At 46.9% G+C, this 26,457-nt stretch overlaps 1 protein-coding gene across 1 annotated transcript in view; it reads right to left on the minus strand.

Moving 5' to 3' along the window:
* Nucleotides 1-599: 599 nt before the first annotated feature.
* Nucleotides 600-26,457, minus strand: part of OstDelta (oligosaccharide transferase delta subunit) — a 32,359-nt gene continuing 6,501 nt past the window's right edge. The window contains exons 6-18 of the mRNA XM_077661720.1: nucleotides 26,158-26,272; nucleotides 25,287-25,376; nucleotides 24,296-24,403; nucleotides 21,331-21,527; nucleotides 20,956-21,073; nucleotides 16,475-16,566; nucleotides 13,321-13,525; nucleotides 13,083-13,187; nucleotides 12,051-12,134; nucleotides 11,465-11,560; nucleotides 7,462-7,537; nucleotides 6,508-6,647; nucleotides 600-962 (exon numbers count right to left, since the gene is read on the minus strand). Coding sequence (XP_077517846.1) covers nucleotides 6,514-6,647; nucleotides 7,462-7,537; nucleotides 11,465-11,560; nucleotides 12,051-12,134; nucleotides 13,083-13,187; nucleotides 13,321-13,525; nucleotides 16,475-16,566; nucleotides 20,956-21,073; nucleotides 21,331-21,527; nucleotides 24,296-24,403; nucleotides 25,287-25,376; nucleotides 26,158-26,272 — 1,420 coding nt within the window. The 3' untranslated portion in view covers nucleotides 600-962; nucleotides 6,508-6,513. The remainder of the gene's footprint in view (nucleotides 963-6,507; nucleotides 6,648-7,461; nucleotides 7,538-11,464; nucleotides 11,561-12,050; nucleotides 12,135-13,082; nucleotides 13,188-13,320; nucleotides 13,526-16,474; nucleotides 16,567-20,955; nucleotides 21,074-21,330; nucleotides 21,528-24,295; nucleotides 24,404-25,286; nucleotides 25,377-26,157; nucleotides 26,273-26,457) is intronic.

A 26,457-nucleotide genomic window follows, 5' to 3' on the forward strand; every position in this document is an offset into this window, starting at 1 on the left:
AAAGTCCATTAAACAATAGACTAAACATAATAAATTTGAGGTTAAGGTCTGTCAGACTCAGCACCATGCCTCTTCCTAGTTATTCGTTTAGCCAGTGCCACGCAAATGCACCAGCATAGTCACACACACCAGGGACAAGGCTCTCCCATTTGAAAAGTCCATTAAACAATACAGACTAAACGTAAGAATTTTGAGGTTAAGGTCTGTCCGACTCAGCACCATGCTTCGTGTCCCTTCCTAGTTATCCATTTAGCCAGTGCTACGCAAATGCACCAGCACAGTCACACACACCAGGGACAAGGCTCTCACCATTTGAAAAGTCCATTAAACAATAGACTAAACATAATAAATTTGAGGTTAAGGTCTGTCAGACTCAGCACCATGCCTCTTTCTAGTTATTCGTTTAGCCAGTGCCACGCAAATGCACCAGCATAGTCACACACACCAGGGACAAGGCTCAATAAACTAAAACTAAGAAATTTGAGATTAAGGTCTGTCCGACTGAGCACCATGCTCCGTGTCTCTTCCTAGTCATTCTTTATTTAGCCAGTACCACACACATGCACAGACACAGTCACACACACCAGGGACAAAGCTCGCACCATTTGAAAAGTCTTTATTACAGGTCTTGAACTTGGCAGACAAAAGATCACGTGTTTAATAAGCAAGCTGCTGACACGCTGACATATAAGAAAATAACAAAACAACTGCATCCCATTAAAAAAGCACTGTCAGCCTGTGTACTAAACAAATAACAAAAAAAACAGCACGGCCATACATTCATGAAATAGACCTGTGGAATGAAAATGTCCTTGCACACGTCACATGCACCTCTCTGTAGTCCCCCCAACTGCTCACAGCCCAGCACACTGAAAGTTTAAGGTATGTAAAGGGGAAAAAAAAAAAAAAAGGAATGATGTCTTCCTTATCCCTTGTCTCTGATGACCTCCCTTAAAGAACACCTGCAAAGAGAAAAAATAATACAGAAAAGATGACTCAACATGGTGGCACTGAACCTTAGTAATTACGCCTCTGCAGTTGGAAATGACCTACAAGATTTTGTAACGCAGTACTCTACTCCACTGGATCCTGCACCCTCGGCGGGATATGTAACATGGAAAACAAAGAAATAAATAATGGTCCCTTATGGCAGCTAAGTGGGCGTCAAGGGAAAAAAAATGCAGCACCGTGCAGCAGCGAGTCAGGTGGGCTGATGAGACATGACAGCGCCTGTCCTGTCTCGAGTGTCCCCTTGTCCACGTCACTTATGTTTCAAGTATGAACTAACTTGGCCGAACTGAACTGGCAGGACAGCTAACTGGAGATCAATGGGAGATGCGTTTGTCTAGCAGTCAAGGTAGTTTGACCAATGATGATGACGATTCTCCCTTGCAACACTTTCAAGGTTTGGCACGCAGCGCCAAAACACACAGGGACCAGAACATCAAATGCGGGGAATCAGTGGCCGGACTGTTTTTTTTTTGTTTGCAGTGACCTAATATGCCTGTAATTATTTAATTTACAAGCCAGCAGAGCTCCTTGCTCCTGTCGCGTGTTCACTAGCAGCAAAAATGGCACTATGTCAGCTGCTCTGATAGTAGAAATGATATTGAATGCAGTGTAAATATATGGAAATTTCTCACAGCGCAACCTCCACGAACGAAACTAGTATGTAACTGGTAGATGTGGCAAGATATTTTAGTGAAATAACTGCCAACACTGAAATGTCTAAGGAGTGGATGCTTTCAAAAGGAAAAAAAGAACTGCTTAAACAGAAACTGTTTTCCTCGTACTCCAGAACTGAAGTGGTCAAAACAAAGTTCTGGAACCCTATAGATGATGTGACACATGGTATAAAATATGCCAAATGATGGTTAAGTACTAATTACCCTTAAAGCAAGTTGTGGTGGCGCGTTAGCGCTGCGCACTATGAAGTGAAGGAAGTGATGCACAGTGGATAAAATAAACAAATTTGCCTGTGGCTCTTGTATCTTTTTTTACACTGGTGACCTGGAACATGGAGTGCATCGCTGAGCTCCATGACGTTTCCCAGGCTCCGACATCAAAAAAAGGCGGGAGCCGGGACGGTTAATCCGTTTAAATTAGGGCAATTCGCCGCACAGGACAATAATTCAAAGTTCCTGAGAATGCCCGGAACGTGTAGATAGAGTTCCTGTGGTAAAAAAATGAGTTCAGATTCCTGTTTAGTGCACCTTCAAGGCCTCGCTCCCTGCCGAGGTTGCGCTCGAGGTCCGCGACATCCTGGCAAATCCCCAGCGGCGGATCTGTATGACCAATTGAAGGCAGCCATTTTATAACACACTTTGCCATCCGACCGCAAGCGGCTGCACAGCTCTTTTCCGCATCAGAGCACAGCGACCGACGTCCATCGCAACTTCTTCGGCACATGCAGGGCTTGCTTGGTGACCATGCAGCCACGTTTGATACCCAGTTTCTTCGGGAGCTCTTCCTGCAACGCCTTCCGCCTTCAGTGCAGATACTACTGGCGATGGCCACTGACATGCCTCTTGCAGCTTTAGCCGACCAAGCGGACGAGATCATGGACGTAGCCACCTTCTATCAGGGGCCACTCTCTGTGGCATGTGCCCGGTCCCCAACTCTGAACTATCCGCCGCGGCATTTCCTCAAGAACTTGCAGAGCTGCACAACAACATGCATCATCTCCAAGACCTCGCTGCTGGCGTCCTGCAGTCTTCCAGGCAGGGCGTTCCTAGTTTCCGCTCCAGTCTTCAGCGGAGTTATCCAAGCCGTTCCTGTAACAGCTGCTTCCGTTCTTCCTTACCGCTCTTCTTTCGGAACACTGAGGAGTGTCCCAGCGTGCCGCACTGCTGGTATCTCTGGCGTTTTGGTGCTGCTGCGGAGTGTTGCACATAACCCTGTGGATGGCAGGGAAACGCACTGAAGAATCACTAATGGTGATGAGCGGTTTCCAGGACAATCAAGGTCGCCTCTTCTACATTACCGACCCTATCAGTAGACTCAAGTTTCTGGTTGACACAGGTGCCGAGGTCAGTATACTCCCTGCCAATGCTGTGGACCGTACTGTTCCGCCACTGTGTCATCTCCAAGCTGTGAACAGCTCGTGGATGCCAGTTAACAGGAAACGATCAGTCCTTGTCAACCTTGGTATATGCTGGTCATTTCATTGGATATTCTTGGCTGCCAAGGCCAGCCACCCCATCCTTGGAGCAGTCTTTCTCTGTCACTGCTCCCTCCTTGTTGACATGGCACACAAGAAACTCTGCGATTTGACTACCGGACCCTCTCTGACTGGCCAGCCCTCCCTTTTCTACCCCTTTGCCTTTACGATCCAGCATACTGTCCTTTCGCCTTACGGGAACCTGCTCAGAGAGTTTCCGTCTTTGACAGCCGCCCCTGACTGGACAAAACCTGCTAAGCATGATGTCATGCACTGCATTATTACCAGTGGTCAATCAACGCATGACACAGCTCGTCGCCTTGTTCCTGAAAAGCTCCGCATTGACTGTCAGGCGATCGTGCACATGGTAGAGATTGGCATCGCCCGGCTATCCTCCAGCTCTTGGTCGATCCCTCCGCAACATAGTCCCTAAGAAGTCAGGCGAATGGCGCCCTGCGGGGACTATCGCGCAGTCAACTGGGCTACTCATCCTGATCGTTACCCCTTGCCAAACATCCAGGGCTTTACCAGCAACCTATGTGGCTGCGTCATATTTTCGAAACTTGTCCTTCAAAAAACGTACCATCACATTCCGGTTGCTCCCGACGACGTACAGAAGATGGCCATCATCACGCCTTTCGAATTCATCAGGGTGCCTTCTGGCTTTAGTAATGCAGCGCAAACCTTCCAGCGTTTCATTGATGTCATTCTTCATGGTTCCCCGTACGTATTCGTATATGTTGATGATGTCCTCGTCATCAGTTCCTGTATTGCCAAGCACCTCAGTCATCTGCACTTAGACTTTAAACATTTTGTTGACCACGGACCCATTCTCAACACTGACAAATGTGTGTTTGGCATCTCATTCTTGGTATTCCTTGCACATCTCGACACCAACGGTATCCAACCACTTCCAGACAAGGACGGACCCATTCTCAACACTGACAAATGTGTGTTTGGCATCTCATTCTTGGTATTCCTTGCACATCTCGACACCAACGGTATCCAACCACTTCCAGACAAGGACAATGCAGTCGCAGACTTCCCCTACCCGGACCACTACGTCAGCTCCAGTGTTTCCTTGGCTTCGTTAACTACTACAGGCGTTTCATTCCTGGATGCGTTGCCCTTCTACAACCACTCGGTTTACTTCGGTTGGTCAACTCAAAGGCACTTGCTCTTAACTTGACAGAGGCTGCCAATGCTGCTTGTAGTGCTGTCAAGGAGCGTCTCACCTCTGCCACCCTTCTAGTTCATCCAGCACACGACACACCTACGAACATTATGGTTGATGCTTCAGGTTCCGCCGTTGGTGGCATCCTGCAACAATTTCTTAACGGCAAATAGTGTCCGCTTGTTTTTTTTTTTCTCAAAGAAGCTCTCATCTTTGGAGCATCGGTACAGTGCTTTCAGCCGTGACCTGCTCGTGGCGTACCTAGTCTTGGACAGCTGAAGTTGTGTGGATCACAAACTACTAACAAGCGCTTTCTCTTCATCCAAGACCACCTACTTAGTGAGGGAAATTCGACATTTGGCTTTCCTGGCGGAATTTTCTACCGGCATCCGGCACATCAAGGGTGCCCATAACATTCCCACCGGCACACTGAGCTGTGTATCTATCTTGCAAACCACTTCCTTTACCCTGCAACACCTGGCCCGTTATCAACAGGAGGACGAAGAACTTCAAGCAGTTTGCTCATCACGTTCATTATCCTTGCACCTTACGCCCTGTACATTATACTGATTTTGGTGTCGACATTATTTGCAATGTGAACGTCGTCACTGGATGAACATGCCCTTATATACCTGTGCCTTTAAGCTGCACCCTTACCGCCTTTCTCATTCCAGTATTCATGCCTTTCAGCATTTCGTTGTGGAGCGTTTCGTCTGGCCTGGCCTCAACGCCAACGTTAGCAACTGGGCTCGGGCGTGCCTTGCCTGTCAGCAGTGCAAGATTTATTGTCACATTACGACCCCTTTAGGAAGTTTCCAGTCTATGGACTCCCGTTTTGCAGTTATTCACAGTGACCTGTTTGGACCATTACCAGCACCGCATGGTACCTTTATATACTCACTGTAATTGACCATTTTACGCTCTGGCTGGATGCCACCCTTATACCAGACATCACTGCGGAAACAGTTGCCTCCGCACTCATTTCCACGTGGGTCGCCCGTTTTGGCGTCCCAGCAAAAGATCATCACCAACAGAGGCCACCAGTTCGAGTCCGCACTTTTTGGCAGTTTGACCCAGCTTCTCGGAATCACGCACCTCAAAACTACAGCTTACCATCTGCAAGCCAACGGTTTGGTTGAGAGGTTACACCTTCAGCTGAAGGCATCGCTCATGGCTTACGACCTTCCGGAGCACTGGGCCACTCCCTTGCCAGTCGTCCTTTTAGGCCTTCATAAGGCTATCAAGGAAGACCTCAGATGTGCCCTTTCTCATCTTGTCTATGGCACATCGTTGCGTCTACCAGCTGATTTCGTGTGCCTCCCTGCCAAGAGCGTCGTTTGTCCTTCTCCTGGTATACCTTACGTTCAACGTCTTAACTACTCTCCTGTCCCGTATCTCTGCCCCTCTGACACGCGCTTGCCACTGCAAGCCGACCTTTGTCCACTGCAATTTTAGAAACAGCACATACGTTTTCTTAAGTGTGGATTGTGCCCGCCGTCTGGTTCAGGCACCCTATACTGGACCCCAGCTCGTCATCGCATGGGGTGACAAAACTTACATGCTGCGAGTCAACGGTCTTGACACCAGCATCTCCCTCGACCGCCTAAAGCCTGCCCACGTCGACACCACCACGCTTCCTTCATCAGCTGCCCTCTCCACTTCTTCCCAACAAGACATCTCCCTACCCTTTTTCACCTTGCCGGAAGACTGTTTGCTGGGACGACTCAGACTCCTGAGGGGGAGGCCCTGTGGTGATGCTAACGCACCACGCGCTATGAGGTGAAGTGAAGGAAGCGACACGTAGCAGCTGGAATAAACCAGTTTGCCTGCGGCTCTTGTGGAAGCAGCATCCTTTTCCACAAAATAAATAATGTCTACCAATACTATAGACTGGTTCGTAATGCCTCCACCTCTGCACTGTTTATAAAGGATAACAATGATCAATTCAAAACAATGCCACATAATTACACCGCAGCGGGTTGCTTTTAGTTCACTCCCTATTCTATACTCAGCAGATCCTCCACAGAAAAATTTACTCAATGCAATGCAAAGTTCACGTTGCAACATGCAGCTACAATGAAAATGCACTTTAGTACCCCTTTAAGCCACAAACTGAGCTCAGCTGCTGCAGGTGGTGCCCTCTGCCGGCAGAATGTGAATGCGGGTGCCTCACCTTGCTTCACTTCCTCTGAGAGAGCTGTGTGAGCATGCCGTGGCCCGATATGAAGGTGACAGTACCCAGGCCAGCCAGGTACTTGAGGGTGGTGAACATGCTCAGCCGCAGCCAGAAGCAGGTAAACAGGCCAAAGATGGCTGCACAGAAGAGGAAAAAGAAGATAACACTGCACTGTCAACGAATGAGGGATGCACACAATGTTTAGGGAGACAGCAGGTGGGCGGGCAGGGAACCAACACAGCAATGGGCTGACAAATGGGGATTTTGCTAGGTTAAAGGGACACTGAGGACAACTCCATCCAATTTTGTTTTTAGTAAAAATTCATTAATTGCTGAACAAAATTAAATTTAAAAATTTTACCAACAAAGGAATCTGGGATCACTGTTCTGTGAAATTTTGTGAATGGCGGTGCCGCCTAGCTTCCGAGGTCCGTGCCCAAGAACCTGCGTCGACGCACCGCAGTTTACTAGCGAAATCAGCCGGTTATGGAGACACCTGTTTTAATCTTTTGGCCTTTTCTATTTTACAGAAAGCTTTGTTTGCAGCAAAAGCAGAGTCTTTGTTGTTATAATGCGGTAAAGCTATTGGTATAAGCCTACTTCAATTAGTCCTTCCGTAGTGTCCTTTCAAGAAAATTAAATTTACTGCCTCTTTTAAGCCCTATCCTTTCTTGGCATCGCTCCACACTTTCTTTCCCTCTACCTGTCCTTTTCTGATGCTAGCCGCAGCTCAGGTGCTTCAGGTTAGGATGGCAGATGCCGCAGCTAGCAACATCTTTTCCTTCCTTTGTTATTTTACTAATAAAGAGCCACTAATAACAATAACGTTAAGTAAAACAAGAGCAACAGACATGCCTGGCAATTGAAAATTTCCTGACACACACTACACAAAACAACAGGTGGTGTCCCTCGAGATATGAGAAAGCTGCGCTGCTCCTGTGGTGTGCTCACCTAACATGCCCAGGTGGAACACGATGGTGCTGAGACTGAAGGGGAAGTTTGACAGGTTCACACCAATGCGTGCCCACTGCAACGAAACGAAAAGGGAAGAGACGAGAAGACGGATGCACATGAATCTATACACAAGTATGCAATGATTGCGCTGCATTTCCAGTCCACTAGAACATCCAATTCGATGGAGCTTATGTCCCCAACAACAAAAAAATTGCTGGCATATCTTATGTCTGAGAACAGTGCTGCAGCCAGACGTGTCTTGGGGAAGGCATGTGCTTTGAGTGTTCCTATGGTCAAAAAGAAACGCCAGCACGAAATGCCTAAATATTCATCTGAACTCTCTAGGTGTAATGTGGCAGACACAAATTAGTATAATAATTTTCCCTTTCCACACCATCACATTACTCCCAGTTTCTCTTCCATCGATGTACTCTCTCATTCTCTTACATTGATTTTTAAATACCCTCACTCTTTCTTATTTCTGGCTTCCGCAAATTATGCATACCTTAGCGATCAGTATTCCCTGAGAATCTGTAGTTATCTAGTTGAGGCTAGAGGGCACTGTACTGCACAGCAGTACTGCATGCAGCAACAGGAAGGATCACCTACAATGTCAAAGTTAGGTTCCGAGCATTTCATTCGTGGCACAGCAAAAGGCATCCACATGTCCGATCTCCGTAGATAAAGTGTCTAGCACACTTGTCTTTCAGCCTACAGCCCACAACTGGCGATTGTTTTTAGGGGAATTATCCAGGGCAGAGCAGATTTGCATTAAGGGAGTAATTACTCATTGGCATCCACCCAAGTGTAGATCATCAGTCGTAGATGGACAGTCAATCATCAGTCATGTATATGGACAGACGTTCAATATTTTGAAAGGGTGTGCAAAAAATTGGAACTATGAATACAAATTGGACACATTTGTTATTTAATTCATATTCAATTTGGGACACTGGTATTCTAAACTTTTCGAACATTTAGTAGCGACTGAATACAGCTGGCGTTTCATAAATCCGATCGTGATGAAAGCGCAATATCTGGACAATATCTGGGCAAATATATCAAAAGATCAAGTTGAAACTGTCAGGAAAACACCTGAAGTCATGTTCATTTTTGTTAATCAATGTGGTGCACGATCGTTTGCGGTTGTTGCGGCCGAGTCGAGGTGCGACCAACAGGGCAAGCGTGCCCAAATATCTTTCCTATCACATGGTGCACTGTTGCCTACATATGCATTATGTGCGGGCAACAGCCAGTATAGCAATGATCAGTGTGTCCCCATCAATGGGCTGAAAAATGGTCCGGCTGTGCGGTTTCACTTTGTTCGTCCCATGGCAAAGGTGGCCATTGGCCACACATTGCTAGATTTTTTTCTTTTCGTCTGAAAAACTGTCACCACTCTGGCATCAATGTGCATTTTACTCATTTGCGTCACTACCATCCATGTGGTTCTAAAGTTCAAGTGCACTGAAACAGTGCGCCTGTCAGGTGCTGTTCGCAGTTTGTGACACCGTCAAAAGAGGCCGCTACGGCCACTACTGTTTTGGAGCAGTTCTGCTTAAACATTCCCGACAGTATGCGCACAGCTCGCAGTAGAGCAGCTAACGGAATCGTGAAAGTTCAACACTGCCGTATAGTTTTTATCTCACAAACACGACCATTCCCCAGTTTTTCAGCTAATAAATTTGTTGCGATGCAAATGGCTTTTTCAGATTTTTTTTTTTTGCCGGGACAGTAGTTAATTCAACCTTCAAGTAATTTGAACATTCCTTCTGGTACTTTGAAATCAAAATTAAAGAGGTTTTACAGCAGAATAGTGCCTCAAACAATGTTGCAATTTTATTTTTGTCATGTAGTCAAGTGTCAACTCATTGATTTCACTTTCTAAGTGTCGCTATCTGTCATTCGTATGACCACAATAGTATAGGTTTCCTACTTTATGCCGCCTAGTTGAGCACAACACATTTCTGTGAATGTAATTTTATTTTTTACGCGGTGCCCAGTCAAGTCTAGGCTTATTTAAACTCATTTGAAAGACTCTGTGCAATCCTGAAACAAAGAACAAAAATTGTTTGCGATTATTTAAAGATTTTCTTCGCACTGCATAGATATTTTACATTCGACTGAACATTCAAAGTAATTTTTCTTCCTGCTATTTTTATCAAATTCATATCTGAGAATTTCAATATTCACACACCACTACTATTTTGACCTCCCCTGTGAAGTTTACTTACAATTGCAAATTTACTCCTCAAAGCATGCAGAACGTTGCCTCCAAGAGTTTGATGTTGAAATATGTTAAAAGCTAGGATGCTAAGCTAGTAGCACTTATTTAACTTATCAAATTATTACACTTTCCACTACCAGGAATCTCACACCACCAGAAAAAAATATATGTTTGCTTCGAAACATGTGCAAAGGTGAGAAGAATTATGTCATACGAGTCAGTTCATGCTAATCTGTCCTTTGATGCAGCATGGAGGCAAAAACCTAACCATTGTAATGATGACTGCCTTCTCATGAGGATGCCATTTCAAAATACACTGACAAAAAAATCAATACATAGTCCTTTTTCAGCCATGCCATGCAGCTTGAAGTATCAAAATCTCATTCACTATGCTCAAGCCCAATTAGACACTCTTCTTTTTTTAACAGAACTCATGCCTTTGATGAAGGTGTTCACACTTTTGATGTTCAATGATTCAACTCAGTGCTGTCACCACGAGCACTCCGATGGGCGAATTTTTAATGGCTTATACCGAGCACCAAGGGTGTCATTGGAAGTGTTTTCCATTCCTGAATATTTTTTACCGAATGAGGGCAGTGAAGAGCAGGTGAGTACTCCAACAGTGTCTCATACAGCTCATTCTCACCAACATGTAGCCATCAACAAAACCTGCTTCAGCATCCCTTTCAACCCAAAATGTCGTCATCATCATCATCAGCCTGACTACACCCACTGCAGGGCAAAGGCCTCTCCCATGTCTCTCCAATTAACCCTATCCTTTGCCAGCTGCATCCACCCTTTGCCTGCAAACTTCTTAATCTCATCCGCCCACCTAACCTTCTGCCGCCCCCTGCTACGCTTGCCTTCTCTTGGAATCCACTCCGTTACCCTTAAGGACCAGCGGTTACCTTGCCTTCGCATTACATGCCCTGCCTAAGCCCATTTCTTCCTCTTGATTTCGACTAGGATGCCATTAACCCGCATTTGTTCCCTCACCCACTCTGCTCGCTTCCAGTCTCTTAACGTTACACCTATCATTTTTCTTTCCATGGCTCGCTGCGCTGTCCTTAACTTAAGCTGAACCCTTTTTGTTAGCCTTCACGTTTCTGCCCCGTAGGTGAGTACCGGTAGGATACAGCTGTTGTGCACTTTTTTCTTGATCGATATTGGTAAACTACTATTCATGATCTGAGAGAACCTGCCATATGCGCTCCACCCCATTCTTATCCTTCTAGTTATTTCCCTCTCAGGATCCGTATCAGCTGTCACTACCTGCCCTAAGTAGACGTATTCCTTTACCACTTCCAGCACCTCGCTTCCAATTGTGAACTGCTGTTCCCTTGCTAGGCTGTTGAACATTGCTTTGGTTTTCTGCATGTTAATTTTTCGACCAACCGTTTTGCTCTGCCTGTCTAAATCATTGATCATGCTGTGCAATTCATCTCATGAGTGACTCAGCAAGGGAATGTCATCAGTGAATCGCAGATTATTTAGGTATTTTCCATTAACTCTTATCCCCAACTGTTCCCAATTCAGGCCTCGGAATGTATGAATTGAACAAGAGAAAAGACAATGTGGTTCATACATAGAAGTCAAAATGCATAAGGTGCCATCAACAATTTGCAGATTTCGACAAGAACTATGACAGTGTTGTGTATGCAACATGCGCCTCATTTGACCCCACAAACCTTGGCCTGCTGAAGACTATTTCAAAGCTGATCGGGGACACATAGCGGCATGTAAAAAGAGAAAGGGGAGAAGACGCATCCGTACCAGCACAATCAGCAGCAGCAGGGGAGCCAGGACCAGGCCGCAGAATGCGTTGGAGAGGAACACTGGCGGACGCTTCTCCTGCTCCCTGAACAGATGCTGCAGGCGGGCACACGGCAGAAGTTGACCAACCCGTCCAGGCACAACACACACACACTCCCTTCCCAGCAAGCACTGTGGCACTAATGCAACGAGTAACAGGGCAGAACTGTGCATTTCACGACCATCATAGCTCATTGCTCAGAACTGAACCAGAATGCAACTGCCTTTTCCGTTCGCATCACGAAAAGGCGCAGCTACTCCATCTACAGACTGTGTATATAACACGAGCTTCGCTATCCGTCCCTTTGCGAAAGACACAAGCAACGCTGAGCTAAATTATAAAGGCCAAAGTTAAGAAAAACGCCTCAATAGGTATCACAACATGCAAGGGAACTATGAAGCTATGTTCTGAGCAGAAAGAACATCTGCCAACAAATGAGCCAGTTAAGACGTACATGCGGCTGTCATAAAGATACGTGTCAAGCTGCACTGTACAGTCTCGGCTGTAGCAGCTGTGAAGTGGGAAGTTGTCGCAGAAGGCACCCACCTTGATTTCTGGCTTTGGAGCATGCACGTCAACGGTGGGCTTTGGAGGTGATGGGTTCGGTGGAAGAGTCAGCTGCAGGGAAGCCTGAAAAGAAGAAGAGGGACCGTAGCGTTGCACTTCACTGAGTGTCTACTGGGTGGAGGTGAAGGAAAAACAGTCACAGCTGTGCCACGCCCCCAACCTCATGAGAGCCTCCAAACCCACCTGCACTGCATGGCCACAGATGGTACGCGGAATGTATTCTCAATGGCCATAGGGGGAATGTGGCAGTGTTAGCTCGTGGCATACTGCACCGATGGACAACTACAGCACGTGTCCCTCACATGGCTGTCATTACTAAAAAAAAAGGCAAAAGGGCCAAGATGCACAAAACCTGAAGCACGACTGGACATCCACACCAGCCATTGCTGGAAAAGGTGCTTATTACCAAAAAAAGAAAAAAAAAGAACAGTTTATTGCCAGAATTACCAGTTGCTCGATAGGTTACCATGGGTGCCGCAGGGGAAAAAAAAAGAGAGCCAATTTTCGGCCACCCAGTAGTCAGTACTGATGCATTTTTCACATCTGGTGTAAGACTTTGGAGCACGTGTGGTGGCTTGACTAACTACTGCTGCCCTCATAACAAAAACCAGTATGGGAAGCCTGCACTCCCTGCTACCCAGCTGACAGTAGCAGCACCCTCCCAAATGTGAAATTATCTAGATGCTCTCAGATGCTCTCACCAGTGGGGATTTCCCTCCCTCTCACATGTTTGGTTTGGTTTGGTTTATGAGGGCTTAACGTCCCAAAGCGACTCTGGCTATGAGGGACGCCGTAGTGAAGGGCTCCGGAAATTTCGACCACCTGGGGTTCTTTAACGTGCACTGACATCGCACAGTACACGGGCCTCCAGAATTTCGCCTCCATCGAAACTCAACCGCCGCGGCCAGGATCGAACCCGCGTCTTTCGGGCGAGCAGCCGAGCGCCATAACCACTCAGCCACCGCGGCGGCCCTCTCTCATATGTCATCTCGCTCTGTGGTGACAACTCACCAGGTGCCACTTGAAGGGGTTGGCTATCACAGCATCACCAATGATGAGCGACAAGTCGTACTTTCCAGAGAGGTAGCCCATGTCCTTTGCCTTCTGGAACAGGTCCTGAAAGAGGAACAGCGAGCGCAGACGGTTGGGCAAATTTCAAATTCCTGGTGCCAAAGACCACCAACTCAGCACATGCAAAAAAAACACACACAAAAAAAAAACACAAAGAAACCAAGGCAAGGCAACTGACCAGGTCAAAGCGGTAGACAACGCTGTTGTCTGGCTCGGCCAGGAACACGATCTCGCGCTTTGTCTCCACGTGGTAGAGGTGCACAAAGGCCTGGTGGGCCGACATGACATCCCCCTTGGAGACGTCCTTGAGCGAGAACTTCATCACCAGCTTCTGGTGGTGGTCTGCCTCCACCGTCTGGGCCAGCTTGCCGCGGAATGCCACCCTGCGTGCATACGTGAGCCAAGATGTCACACAATCTGCACCAGGAAGTGCGTTAGAATCATTGCGCAAACGACTGTTGTCGTCAGAAATTTGCATGAAAAATGACCTCTACACATTCATAAAAATATTTAAAGGTCATTTATATGCGTGAAGGTCATTACAAACTTGCAAAACCTTGTTCCATGCTACCTAGTGCAATGCAAAGAAAACGAAGTGAACTCCCGAAAATGCAGCATGCTTATTCTCATGCAACACAACCAGTGAATGCTGCTTGCTTTAGTGAACCAGTCTCGGACGTTGGCACGGCCATGTGCAGTTGTCACATCCCCTAAAGAGCCCCTACAATGATACTGAACAGCAAAAGGGACAAGAGAGCTGTCCCGCTGCTATAGAGAGCCACTATAAAAGCAGCAATTACCGAGCATTACCAGAACTGATACAAATGACATCTGTGTGACATGCACACGGTGTGCTGTCAGCCATATGACCTCACAGATACATCCACTTGTTGGAGCCCTTTGAAATCCACCTCGAAATCCACCTACGCGTGAGCGGCGCCGGCTCTTCCGTCGGCTAACGACACTCCCCAACGCCGCTGCGGTTCCGAGTGGCGGTGCCGCCGCGATTGGAACAGCGGCCCTTCCATCAACTATCGACGCTCCCTTGAGCGCCGAGTGCGCGGTTGAAAGTAAACAAACAAACAAAAAAACTCGCGTTATCGGGCCACCGCCGCTTATCAGCAGACGCAATCTGTGGCCACATGTGGGGAGTGGGCAGGTGGCGGTTTGCTGCTTATCAACAGCCACCATCGGCCGCCGCGCGCGGGGTGGGGATGCCGGTTTTGCACGTTGACATAGCAGCTGCTCAAGGACAGCACCAAGAGCGATGCGACGGAGCCGCGCAGCAAATGTAACCACGCTGCAGCATGCCCGATATCTCGTTCGTTTCGCCTTTACTTATGGTGCGATGCTTTGGTCTCGATTTTTTAAGTCGACCCCCCACTTCGGACTTTCAAATTTTGAAAAATAGGTAGACTTACAATCGTGTACATATAGTACGTAAACTTTGATTAGCCTGAACTCGCATGCCTCAAAATATCAGTGAGGTCGAGCTTTCTACTCTACAAAATAAACTTCAATAGGCGCTGCATTTGTCCCCGCTCATCTAGCATGGTTTTCATGACCAATTTCAGATATATGAAAATCCTGCCATCAGCCAGTGATTGGCACGGTCTGCAATTTACACTGCGTACCATGCCACAAGCCAACTTTTGTGCTTGTGCACCCCAAAGCAAGCCTCTCGCAACCGCTCTGTATTGAAGCGACAAGGCACTGCTGGCACTAAAACGTGACATGATGCCTAGAAAAACAGCGCGGTCGCTTAAGCTACAACACAGGTGGGAACAGCTTTCATGCCGTCTCTAATGCACTGATCCTAATGGGGCGTAAACTGCTTAGCCCTTGCATGTCAGTTCTGCTACACGGCAAATCTTGGGAGGGGCCAAACTGCTGTCGCAAACCGAAGCTGCAAAAATGAAATTAAGCTGAGAGATGCACCACAGGGTTTGCGTTACACGAGATGCAGCTGTGCAGGCTGGCTTCGAAGCTTTTGTTCCAGTCATCTGCTTTTTTTTCTCTTGTATTTGTAGGCCGGAATCAGTTTCCGTGGGCCCAACACAGGGGCACCCACAACCCACATGCTGTTCCACTATCCTCCCAAGACCTGTTTTCATGTGCGCCACATGGATTGGAAGTAATAGCAGCTACTTGTCTGCCTTCTTCACCGACGTGTTCATTGCCACTTGCAGACTGCATTGCAGCCTGATGCGGTGATGCGTTGTGTGTGGTGCCGCACCTTGTGATCCAACCCACAAGTGCACAGTGGGCGTTCGAGCCGATCATTGCAAACGCACTGTTTCTTACGAAAGGCTTAGCATTACTGTATACGCACTTAATAGCGTGCTGGAAGTCAAAAGTCAATTCTGTGAGTAATGAGGAGTTTACCCATGTGAAAAGTGCAAGACACTGCAACTGGCAGTGCCATTTGGAAACACCACAACGGCAGGCCGCGAGTTCAAATCAGCAAGAAATTTTGAGATTTATAAATATTCAGATGGATGACTACTTGAAATAATTTTATTAAAGTGTGTTGCGAATCATCGAATTGAACAGCAAGTGCTATTAACAATTGACTGCTCAAAATTTCAGATATTCTGACCAACCCTTGCAAGAACCAGAAAGCCAGCCATAAAGTACTGGGAAAGCAATTAAGCTCGCCTCGCCTCTGGTGCAGCTTTGACACAACTTTTCGCCAATTTAATGCTTTTGGCGCAGCATAGCGCAGAAAATATCGTTTGTATCGAAATGGTGCAACTGTCCCGCTCCTAAAAAATAAATTATCTGAGCTCTAGCTAGTAAATATATGTTTCTTTTGTGCTACCTACTGCTCGTATGGGAATGCGACCGTTAGCCCGAGTGGACAGGATAAATAGGCCTGTTGGCACATTCACATTCTCACTGGTGGCACCAATTTATGCACAAGTTAATGCATTTTTTGTTCTACACATGGAGGTCCAAGCATCCCGGCCAGACTGGGTGCTACCACCGCTGGGCGCACATCACTTGTGGCTGAGCTGAACCTGCCTTACGCCTTGTAGATAGGTCGGCTACACATACAAGCCACCTACCCAACCCCACCAATTTCGGGCTGTCATTTTTGTGATAAAATTGCACATTACACTACACATCTAGGCCCAATGCTTTGGTAGAGCATGGCGTGATAAAAGTGGCTACACAACTAGTCTACTGACTTTGTGAACCAAGCTTGAGAGAAACTTCGATGCGAGGTTAGTGCAGCGCACAAGCCTCACTTTGTGCATATACACGTGCGCCCACTTGTCACACACACTAACAGGAAGTATGCATGCAACCCACGACAACTGGGCACTCACGGAATCATCTTTGGAGCCGCTGTCTGGTCTCTGTCAGCAGTGCCGATTTCAAGGCCAACCACCTCCACATCTGTCAGCACTTTCACATTGACCTAGAAAGAGAGAGAGAGAAAAAATAAACAATCATTTTTTCCGCATACGATAAACAATTGGAACGTATTACCTGAACATGTAGTTTTCCACAAAACTGTAGATTTGTTTTATAATGTTTAGTGCCCCCGCCCCTCCCCCCCCCCTGATGTAATGCCCCAGTTGTGCTGTGGATATTGTACTAATAAAGAATAATAAATAAACACCTCCCAGCTCATGCGCACAGTCCACAAGGCAGAATGACACAACTTACAAAACAGCTGTGCTGAAGAAAAAATTCACTACCAACAAAAGGCACCTTCTTTCATCCCACTGCCGGTGCAACCACCAGGATGCAATTTATACAATTAACAACCTTCCCATTAAATCAGTAGATTCCTATAAATATCTCGGCATCCATTTAAGTAAAAATCTAACCTGGTCGCAACACGTTCACCATGTAACTAATTCAGCTAATCAAGTTTTAGGGCACCTGCGTCATACCATGCCTTAGCACCGCGTTCCATAAAATTGCTTGCTTACTTAACATTTTTATGGTCGAAATTGGAGTTTGCATGCGCTGCCTATGATCCTAACTTTTCTAACCTCACTGACACGCTCGAATCCACCCAGAATCGCGCTGCAAGATTCATTTGTTTTAATTTTTCATATCACACTAGCGTTTCCGCACAGAAGTTTCAGCTTAATCTCCCCACCTTGGCCTGTATTCGCAAGATTGCCCGTCTTTCCTTATATCATAAATGTTACCACACCTTTAATCCCGAAGTTATTCCTATCACATGCGCTCATTGTATTTCCCGTAATTGTCACCCTAACGCCGTCTACACCGTGAAAGCCCGCACCGAAACATATTACCAGTCTTTTTTCCTGAAAGCAGCCCGAGACTGGAAGGACCTTCCATCTGAAGTGGCAACCACCATCGACTTCAGCAAATTCAAAACCGCCATCAAATATCATCTGTACATACTAACTGCCTTTACTGCCTTTTTCAGCCCACCCCTCATGTAATGTCTCTTGAGGACCTTTGAGGAACAAATAAATAAATAAATAAAGAAAAGTAGTTGACATTATTTTTAACCCTAACAACTACCACTTCGGAAATGTTCCATGCACAGCTGAAGCTTTACAGTACTGAGTAAAGTAAGGCACTGTTTGATGAGGCTTCAAAGTTAGTGATCTGAAATTGGGATTCGGAAATTTCACATTTTCTTGAAATATTTCGAAGTTAAGGAAATGATGAATTCCCACCCAAAAGATGGCACACATGCAAGAGGAAAGCTGTGCAACCTCATACAAAAGCTGCCATAATATCTGTGCCCCCCCTCCCTTCTTCCTTCCACCTCTGGGGAAGTGCTGACAAAGCCACCTTTTTCGTTTAGCATGCTCACCATGGCTGCTTTCCTCAGCAAACCTGAGGGTATGCTACTTAGCAAATCAGCAACGACAATGTCACATTTACAATTTTCCAACATGATGAGTATCCTGATCAGCGCCCACTTTCAGCAAAACACGAGCAACATTCGCACAGCTTTCGTTACCCAGCACATGCAGTAGCTCGTAGCTTTTGGGATATGGTTCAAGACCATTTCCGCCAACCTCTATGAACTTCAATCTGTTGACAACAAATCGCCACACTGTTGTTGATCACAAAATAGCCATTTTAAGCTAAATTTGAACACAAAAGGGCTATTCAAAAGGTTCCAAACAAAAATACAGCATTCGTGCCTAGTCAGTATTGGGCTACTCGAAATATGGACAATTTTGTGGGAATGAAACCTTAACAACATATTTAAGCCTCGTTAATATGGAAACTTGCTTTTTAGACAATAAAGAGGGTGAAAATGCACAGAACCCATTCGGGCCCAAATATTTTCGTGATGCTAATATCGAAAGAAGTAAGAACAAAACCTTGACTGCCCCAACTAGATGTTTCATTTTATTTTGTCAGTGCAGGACATCTACGAAACTCAATGCAAAAGTACCATTGCGATGCATTTTTATTAGTTTGTTCGCTTGTTTGTGGGGTTCATTCTTTACACTGGTGCCTGGTCGATGCACCTTTCCATTTGCTGCATTGTAGGAATGGTTGTGAAAGAAGCTCTCTCTGCAGCTCCTGCTATGTTGAAAGCAGCATTCACCACTCGACAGCAGACTGGGTACAGATAGTCTAACGTTCGACGGAATACCGTCTGGTCAGGATGAAGCATAATAACAGGGTGAAGTTTGGGTCCCTGACCAAGTCAAAAACAAACGAAAATGACGTTTCGGGTCCCGTACGGGACCCTTGTTCACAATAAGACTGTCAAAGAAGAAGGCGGGATCATATCTAAGCAAAAAGATTAGGAACAATCTTGAAGACTATATAATCCCGCCTTCTTCTTTGACAGTCTTATTGTGAACAAGGGTCCCGTACGGGACCCGAAACGTCATTTTCGTTTGTTTTTGACTTGGTCAGTGACCCAAACTTCACCCTGTTATTACTGGGTACAGATGTGGACTAGTGCTTAATGGGATGTGGACAATCTTAGTTCGAGACAGGTCATCATTCCTTGAGGCGCCATCGTGAATATTATCAACCACTGGGCACATCAGGTTACAATATAGTGCCCAGGGTAATGTACATGGAGCTGCCAAAGGTTCTTCTAATTTACATTTTAACATTTTACTGCACATTGCTGTGCACAGAAGCAGAAAGAGTGTGTGTGTGTGTGCGTGCGCGTGTGTGTGCGCGCGTGCGTGCGTGTGTGTGCGCGCGTTTCTTAACACTTCTTGCTTTTCTTCACAACTGGTTGTAATGGATGGCTCCTTCTGTAGGCAGTTTCACCCAGGGACCAAAGTGTCCATATTAACAAGGCATGACAGTACGAAATATGCAGTTCAGATCAGAGAATTAACATGAGTATCTGGTATAATGTAAGCTAAGAATTCATCATCATTACTATCAGCCTGACTACAACCACTGCAGGGCAAAGGCCTCTCCTATGTCTCTTCAATTAACCATGTCCTTTGCCAGCTGCATCCACCCTATGCCTGTGAACTTCATAATCTCATCCGCCCACCTAACTTTCTGCCGCCCCCTGCTATGCTTACTTTCTCTTGGAATCCACTCCGTTACCCTTAAGGACCAGCGGTTGTCTTGCCTTCGAGTACATGCCCTGCCCAAGCCCATTTCTTCCTCTTGATTTCGACTAGGATGCCATTAACCCGCGTTTGTTCCCTCACCCACTCTGCCCGCTTCCGGTTAAACCTATCATTTTTCTTTCCATGGCTCGCTGCGTTGTTCCTAACTTAAGCTGAACCCTTTTCATTAGCCTCCACGTTTCTGCCCCGTAGGTTTCTGCCCCAGCTAAGCAGTAGTATGTATCAAACTGAATCACCGAATTTTGCAAAGGGAATATAACACAAAGCGTGCCACACAAGTAGTGACAGTTCCTAGACACATAAAAGTGAGGGAGAATAAAACTTTGCACTTACAGGTTGCTCTACAATAAAACGGGCATCTAATCCACATGCATGCATGTCATGTTGTAATCTGCATGTCCATAGATCTTCTTTTTGCATGTACAGGCATGAACAAAATTAAACAGAGCATGGTATCGGCTTCCAACATTTTCCCCGCGTTCCCTAATTGAAATTGCAAGCAATGGTGTGCGCATACTGGTAGGGGGCGCCATTGCACTTCCTCATGGACAAACAGTGTTTCTCCATTCCCTATAGTGAAGACGTGTTTGCACTTGCAACAAAATCGTGGTGGGGATACACTGGTATCCCCCCCTTGTCCCCCATGCCAGCGGCGACCGTAACTTCCACGTGAGCGCTGTCCACCAGGAATGTGGAGAGAAGGCACCCCTGCGACTCTGCTCATTTCCGCCCCAGCACTGACATGACGTCACGGCAGCGCGCTGCCTTCTGCGGAGAGGGCTGTATGCCTAAGCTTGACGGCAACGATTTGCTGCTAGGGAGGCAATGTCTGAGGGGATAAAAGGGAGAACTCACGGTGGGAAAGGGACTCTCGCCACCGGACCTGACCTAAGTGCCCCGAGGAATCCTTTCGCGGCCCGCCGGCCCCCGAACCCAACGCCGGTCGACGTCAACGACTTGGTGAGCTACTGAACATCTATTTTACGGATGGAACATTCTTCCGCAGTGTGCTTTGCCTCGCGTTAGGATAATAAACTGTTTTCTAGCATGCCCTGCCATTGCCTATTTCGTCCGGACCTGCCGTGACTGGGACTCTGCGCCACGGGTTGGGGAAACGTGTTGCGTACTTGAATGACGCCTGCGTGTAGCTGGCACGGAAGTTCGCCTTCCCGGCCGGCAGGACGCAGTGACCCCATACCGCTTACTTATGGCCGCACTTGTACGTGCAAGCAGAAAAGAGCAGTGCTCACCTCAGCGTCAGCATTTCCAACAAGGCGGGCATCAGCCTTGACTGGGACAGCATTCAAGGAAAGCTTGTAGAAGCCCCGACGTGGCTTGTTTGAGATGAAGTTGTACACGTACAGGGACCTAAGTGTGAGAGAAATTACGATTTTTTTACCAACACTTTGCGAGACAAATGCAGGTATGCTTACGTACACTGAAAAGACATCCGCGGAACTTTTGGGTTTCATATTGAGGGAGAATTCATACACAGGAAAGGCAAAAAGCCAGCCTGAGCCAGTGTAATCCGGCTCACTCCCGAGAGAAAGTGGAAAGTGGAGGGAAGAGAGTAATGGGGGGCAGATGGATGATGGGGAGGCATGAAGTGGGACACATGCACTCACGGGTCCTCCTTGGCCGGGGCAAAGGGCTTCCTCTCCATGATCACCTGGCTGTCGAGCAGTCGCACAGCCTTGCTCAGCAACACACTGAGCGGCCCCAGGGGTGCGCCCAGAAGGTCGGTCACTTGCACCACCACTGTGGGCGCCGCCTTGCTCAGTGCACTCGAGCCAGACACGCTGATTGCCACTGGCACGTGGTACTGGAACGAGGCACACACGCATGCAGACAACAAGCAGGTCAAAAAGAGACAACAGAAGAGGTCACGCCATGCTCATTAAACATCCTATACTTTCAAAACTACTATAGCGATAGGTTTGAGGACCTCCAAGGCTTGTATATCAACTATTACTGGTAAACACTGCATGTGAAAAAAGCCAACAATCAATGAAACCACAAAAAGCACAGGGGAATTTTTTTTGTTGTTGCTGATTGGAGGGAAAAATTAGCAGCAAATCTTTTTACATAGGAGATAACTCTGCACAAGATGAAAGAAAAAAATTGGCAGTGGCCTTACTTCGCTAACCCCGGAATTCAGCAACCATGTGGCTATGATGTGGTATCACATGGTCTTATGACACCCCCATCGGATGTCATCACGTGGCTTTACATCCCCCGATCGGATGTTCTTAATTAAGGTCAAAGGTCAACCCAATGGTCACCCAATGTCAAAGGGCAAAGGTCCGGACTGGCGACCTCCACGTGTCGCAGCACTGAACCAACTGAGCTAAGGTGAAGGCTGTCTTGCCCTTTACTTTCGATGGTATTTGCGTTACATGTAGTCTAACCTTGAGAGCATTCACTAGCACCATTGATATCTGGAAGGCAGATCATCAGAAGAAAGCAAGAAAAGAAGGGCGCTCGGCAGGCCAGAAGCAGGCAATACAGTCGAGCCCGCTTATAACGAACATGAGTGGCATGCGGCATCCGTTTGTTATATCCCGATGTTCATAGTAAGTGGACCACAGCTTTAAAGACAGTTGCTTGTCAAAACAATTTTTTCTTTGCGAAAAAGTTCATGATGGACATCTGTTTTTGCAGCGCAGATCCGATGAGGGAGGTTTCCAGTTTATTTAAAGCAGAAGCGTGCTCTTCGCCGAGGCCCTTGGCACAGACAAGTCGTCTGAGGCTCTCATTGTAGCCCATTGCTACAGGCGCGCTTATGGGTGCTGGCTCCGAAGTTTCAGCCTCATCTGATTCCTCCGCGAGACGCTTGTCCCGCACTTTAAGAACGATGCCTTCATCCGGGCACGGTTCCGCGGTGTCGGCGTTGTTATCGGCAGAAATAAAATCATTCCAACCAATGTCATGACAAACCATGTCAGAGTCGACGACGCGCTGCCGCAAATCGCCGCTGGGCTGGTCATCTTCCGAAGCATCAGGCTGGGCATCAGACACTGTGTCGACGAAGCCAGCCCTGCGGAAGCAGTTCCGCACGCAAGTGACCGTCACCTCTGCCCAGGCCGCTTTCATCATCTTGACCGCTGAATGCAATGGAAATGGGCACGGTGTTCCCGTCTGCCATCCCGAATTACAACCAGGGCCCGAGATTTGAACGAAGCCAACGAAACATCCGCACCGCAACAAGAGTGACAAAACTGCGCGACGGGTAGGCGTGCAATGTGCACAAGCGGCAATCAAGCTAATGATACTGACGCACAGTGCCAGCGGAGAGACCAATGAGGGGCGCCCGTGAGCGTCAGCGCAGCCACCTCTTGGCTCCCATGGAAGGCTTGCTTCACGGAGCATGGCTTCTGTGATCAGCGCCGGCGGCGGCGTGGGTGATCACGGAGGCCACGCACGGATTTGCAAAAGAATGAGGAGAGGGGAGCAGAGTTGCGAGGAGGGGCGGGAGGGCGATCTTGGAAGGCGCGTCGACGAGGAAAGAGTAGCTCGCTTGAGAGCGGCACAAAACAGGGCGGGCAGTTCTCCTGCGATGAGGTTCAAGAAAACATATCGCGCGCCAGGCGCGCAAAGGGTTCGAAGGCAGGTTATCTCGCCTCGCGGCGACAGGATTATGCCGCCCGTACGCTGTAACCGATCAGCAGGGCTTATTGACGTTCGTTATTCGTGTGATTTTGTGCCATTAAAATAATGTATATTTTGACGGTCGCACAGGTCGCATTCGTTGTAAGCGAAAGTTTGTCTTAAGTGGGGCCGTTATATATGGGCTCGACTGTATGTCATAGGATGGCATACCTTTACCCTATGACATGCATGCATCTATGTTTCAGACACATCAGATGGAGCAACTGCAGCACAGTCACAGCTTCCGAAAGTAACAAGTTCATTCTGAGAATTTGAAGAAAGGTCATGGCTTCAGGGAAAAATTTTTTATTTTAATCAAGCAGAGCTCCCCTGACACAAGATGCACAGAAAAAAGTTATTTTTGTGGAAACAGATGTTTCAGTGACAGCCTGGATGCCCGAGTAACTCTCCCAGATCAAACAAAAATTCTTTTATGGACCCCTAATCCATGCATGCATCATGCTCCCCTTTCATTGGAAGCATTATTATGGGATCATATTGTAAGTGCTCACACCAGACTGTTATGCTATGCGGCCAGTCATTGTTACTAATGTGAGCATTTTTTGAGGGGCCATAAGTTTGAATACTTCATTTTGGTTGTATACTAGGCAGGAAAGGATCAACGCCAAGACATGTAGGGTTTCTCGGCATCTTTTAAAAGCCGCTGAGGCTATGTGAGGCTAGAAAGGCTGAGAACTCCTGCGTTAGACTGTCACTATAAAGCACTTAGACTAAATGAATAAGAAGGAATGCAGGGGTTTTCAGTGCAAACAAAATAATCTGTAAACTTCTTTAATCTGTAATCCTGATATCAATTCGATTCGCACAAAAGAATTGACCTCAAGCAAAAAATGACATTTGCTGTGCTCATAAGAGCTTTGATGACGAACGAGATGTGAATCTAAGGTGAAATGGGAGGGTGAAATGTGTTGATCAACTCACTGAATTGGTCGCAAGCAGCTTGAGCACATCATACAGAAGGGCTGCACCCTTGACTTGTTGAACGTTCTTGCGCGACAGCAAGTAGTTTGAAAACTTCAGGACTTGCTCCTAAAAGAAGCAGCGAAAAGAAAAACCGATTAAGGCATTTATCACGGCACCTGTCCCACGACAAGTCGTAGCTCCCAGCTGCACTTACAAGCCGCAGGTTGCAAACAACACGAAGCAGCGTTACGAACTGTCGGCCAAACTGTCAATACTAGTAGTGTTGAAATCTGGGTCAGTTGGTACATGTTCAGGAGTAAAACCAGTAAAAAAACGGGACACAGCGAAGAGACGAGGCACACACATGACGACTGGGTGTGTGTGCCTCGTCTCTTCGCTGTGTCCCATTTTTGACTGGTTTTACTCCTGTCAATACTAATCAGCTCCAACTCACATCACTATACTCATATGTCTGCACCTTAATACTTATTCTGAATTACTTAGGATGATGTGAAGTTTGCAAGTAAGGCAGCCTGCAGCCTGTTTTACTGAGGCCAGCTCCTGTCAGTAGTTGTACCATACAGGCTTTCAATGCGCCCATTGGGCCCGTGCTCAGTCTTAAAATATGGCTGTACTCAAACAGGGTATGCATAACCTCAGCCTCACTGCAGTCGCAAATACTGAACGGAAAAACGTCACTTTGTGTAAGAGCCACATACAGACAAAATCACACACACACACACAAAAAGGAACAAAGCAGCCAATACACGAGTGCACACGATATGCCAACGGCCCTTCTGACTACTGCTGAGCAAGCAATGAGGTGAGCTCACCTGTTTAGGCATGGGAAATTGGGAGAAAGCAGGTTTCGTTCTGGCTCAGTGGTATGAATTCACTTGTCTCACTAAAGTTCCACAATGTTGAGTGAAGTTCACTCAGAACTTTATCCAGAACCTGACCAACGCTACCTATGAGCTTATTACAGGCTTAATATGTCAACTATACTTGCCTTGGTGACTGTGGGAGCCTTCTTGGCCGCTTCAGAAAGCCGGTACACACCACTCAGGATGGTAGCAGTAACGCTGAGGCCACCCTCAAACTGAACACGCATAAAAAAACAAAGCACACGGGTCAAGTCGAGAAAAATCCACCGCTTACCCCACGACTGTTTTTCCCTTTCAAAAGTGACAGTTTTGCAGAGAACGGTAACCACTCATGAAGCCAAGTAGGGCGAAAAAAACTCTTTTCGATGCATGCTGCAGCAAGTGGACAGGGAAACAGCAGTGGCACCAAGCAGTAAAAGATGTTAATGTTGCCGAGTCATTGAGTCATCAACTGTTTCCATCTGCAGGTGGCAGGCTGGTCGACAATGCCATCTGTTCTCAGCTAATATGATGCTATGAGAGCATTGCAAACCCCTCTTATGCATTTCAGCTAGATGAGTCAGGCAGTGCAGCCTGTAATAATACTAAAGGAACCTGCGTCTCTTTACCGCCTCCCTACAACTGTCCAATTTTCATTGATATTTCTGCATGCCTCTTGAAATAAACCGCACTTGACAGCCAGTGCTCCGTCTGCTGGCTTGCTTTCTGCGTCCTTGTCAAATAATCAGTTTCTGATGATAACCTCATATGCACGATGCACATCACGCACAACAATTACACAAATGATTTTCCCAGTACAGGAGACTCTCGTTAATTCAAATCTATTAATTCGAAATGCTGGTTTAGCCCTGTTAACGTTGGGTGTAATAAAAAGGCTCCCATTAATCCAAACTCTGCACAACACAAACAAATTTGCAGCCCTCTTCAAAGCTGAATGACAGAGTTAAGTCTGTAGGATATCAACAAATTTATGAAAGAAAAAATATCAGTGCTTACTTGAAGCAGCTCATTACCAACTTCGTCGGCCTGCACGATGGCATCTTCGATGCGATCAGTGAAGGGGCTCAGGTTACCGCCCAGGACAGAGGCCACGTGGAAAGCGTAGCCCAAGCTGTGCACCGCAAGACAAGGAAAAAGAATGTAGCATGCATTAGAGGGGCAGCACGTTTGGCCTTGCAGTGACAACTCAGACGCAACACTTTAAACTGTGCATTCGCATTCAATTGACTGTCTGACAAGCAAGTTGCGGTTATTTTCTATGAGCAGTAATGATGCACTAGAACCAAACTAGTAATT

This window comes from Amblyomma americanum, chromosome 4, assembly GCF_052857255.1.
Source record: "Amblyomma americanum isolate KBUSLIRL-KWMA chromosome 4, ASM5285725v1, whole genome shotgun sequence".
Lineage (NCBI taxonomy): Eukaryota > Metazoa > Arthropoda > Arachnida > Ixodida > Ixodidae > Amblyomma > Amblyomma americanum.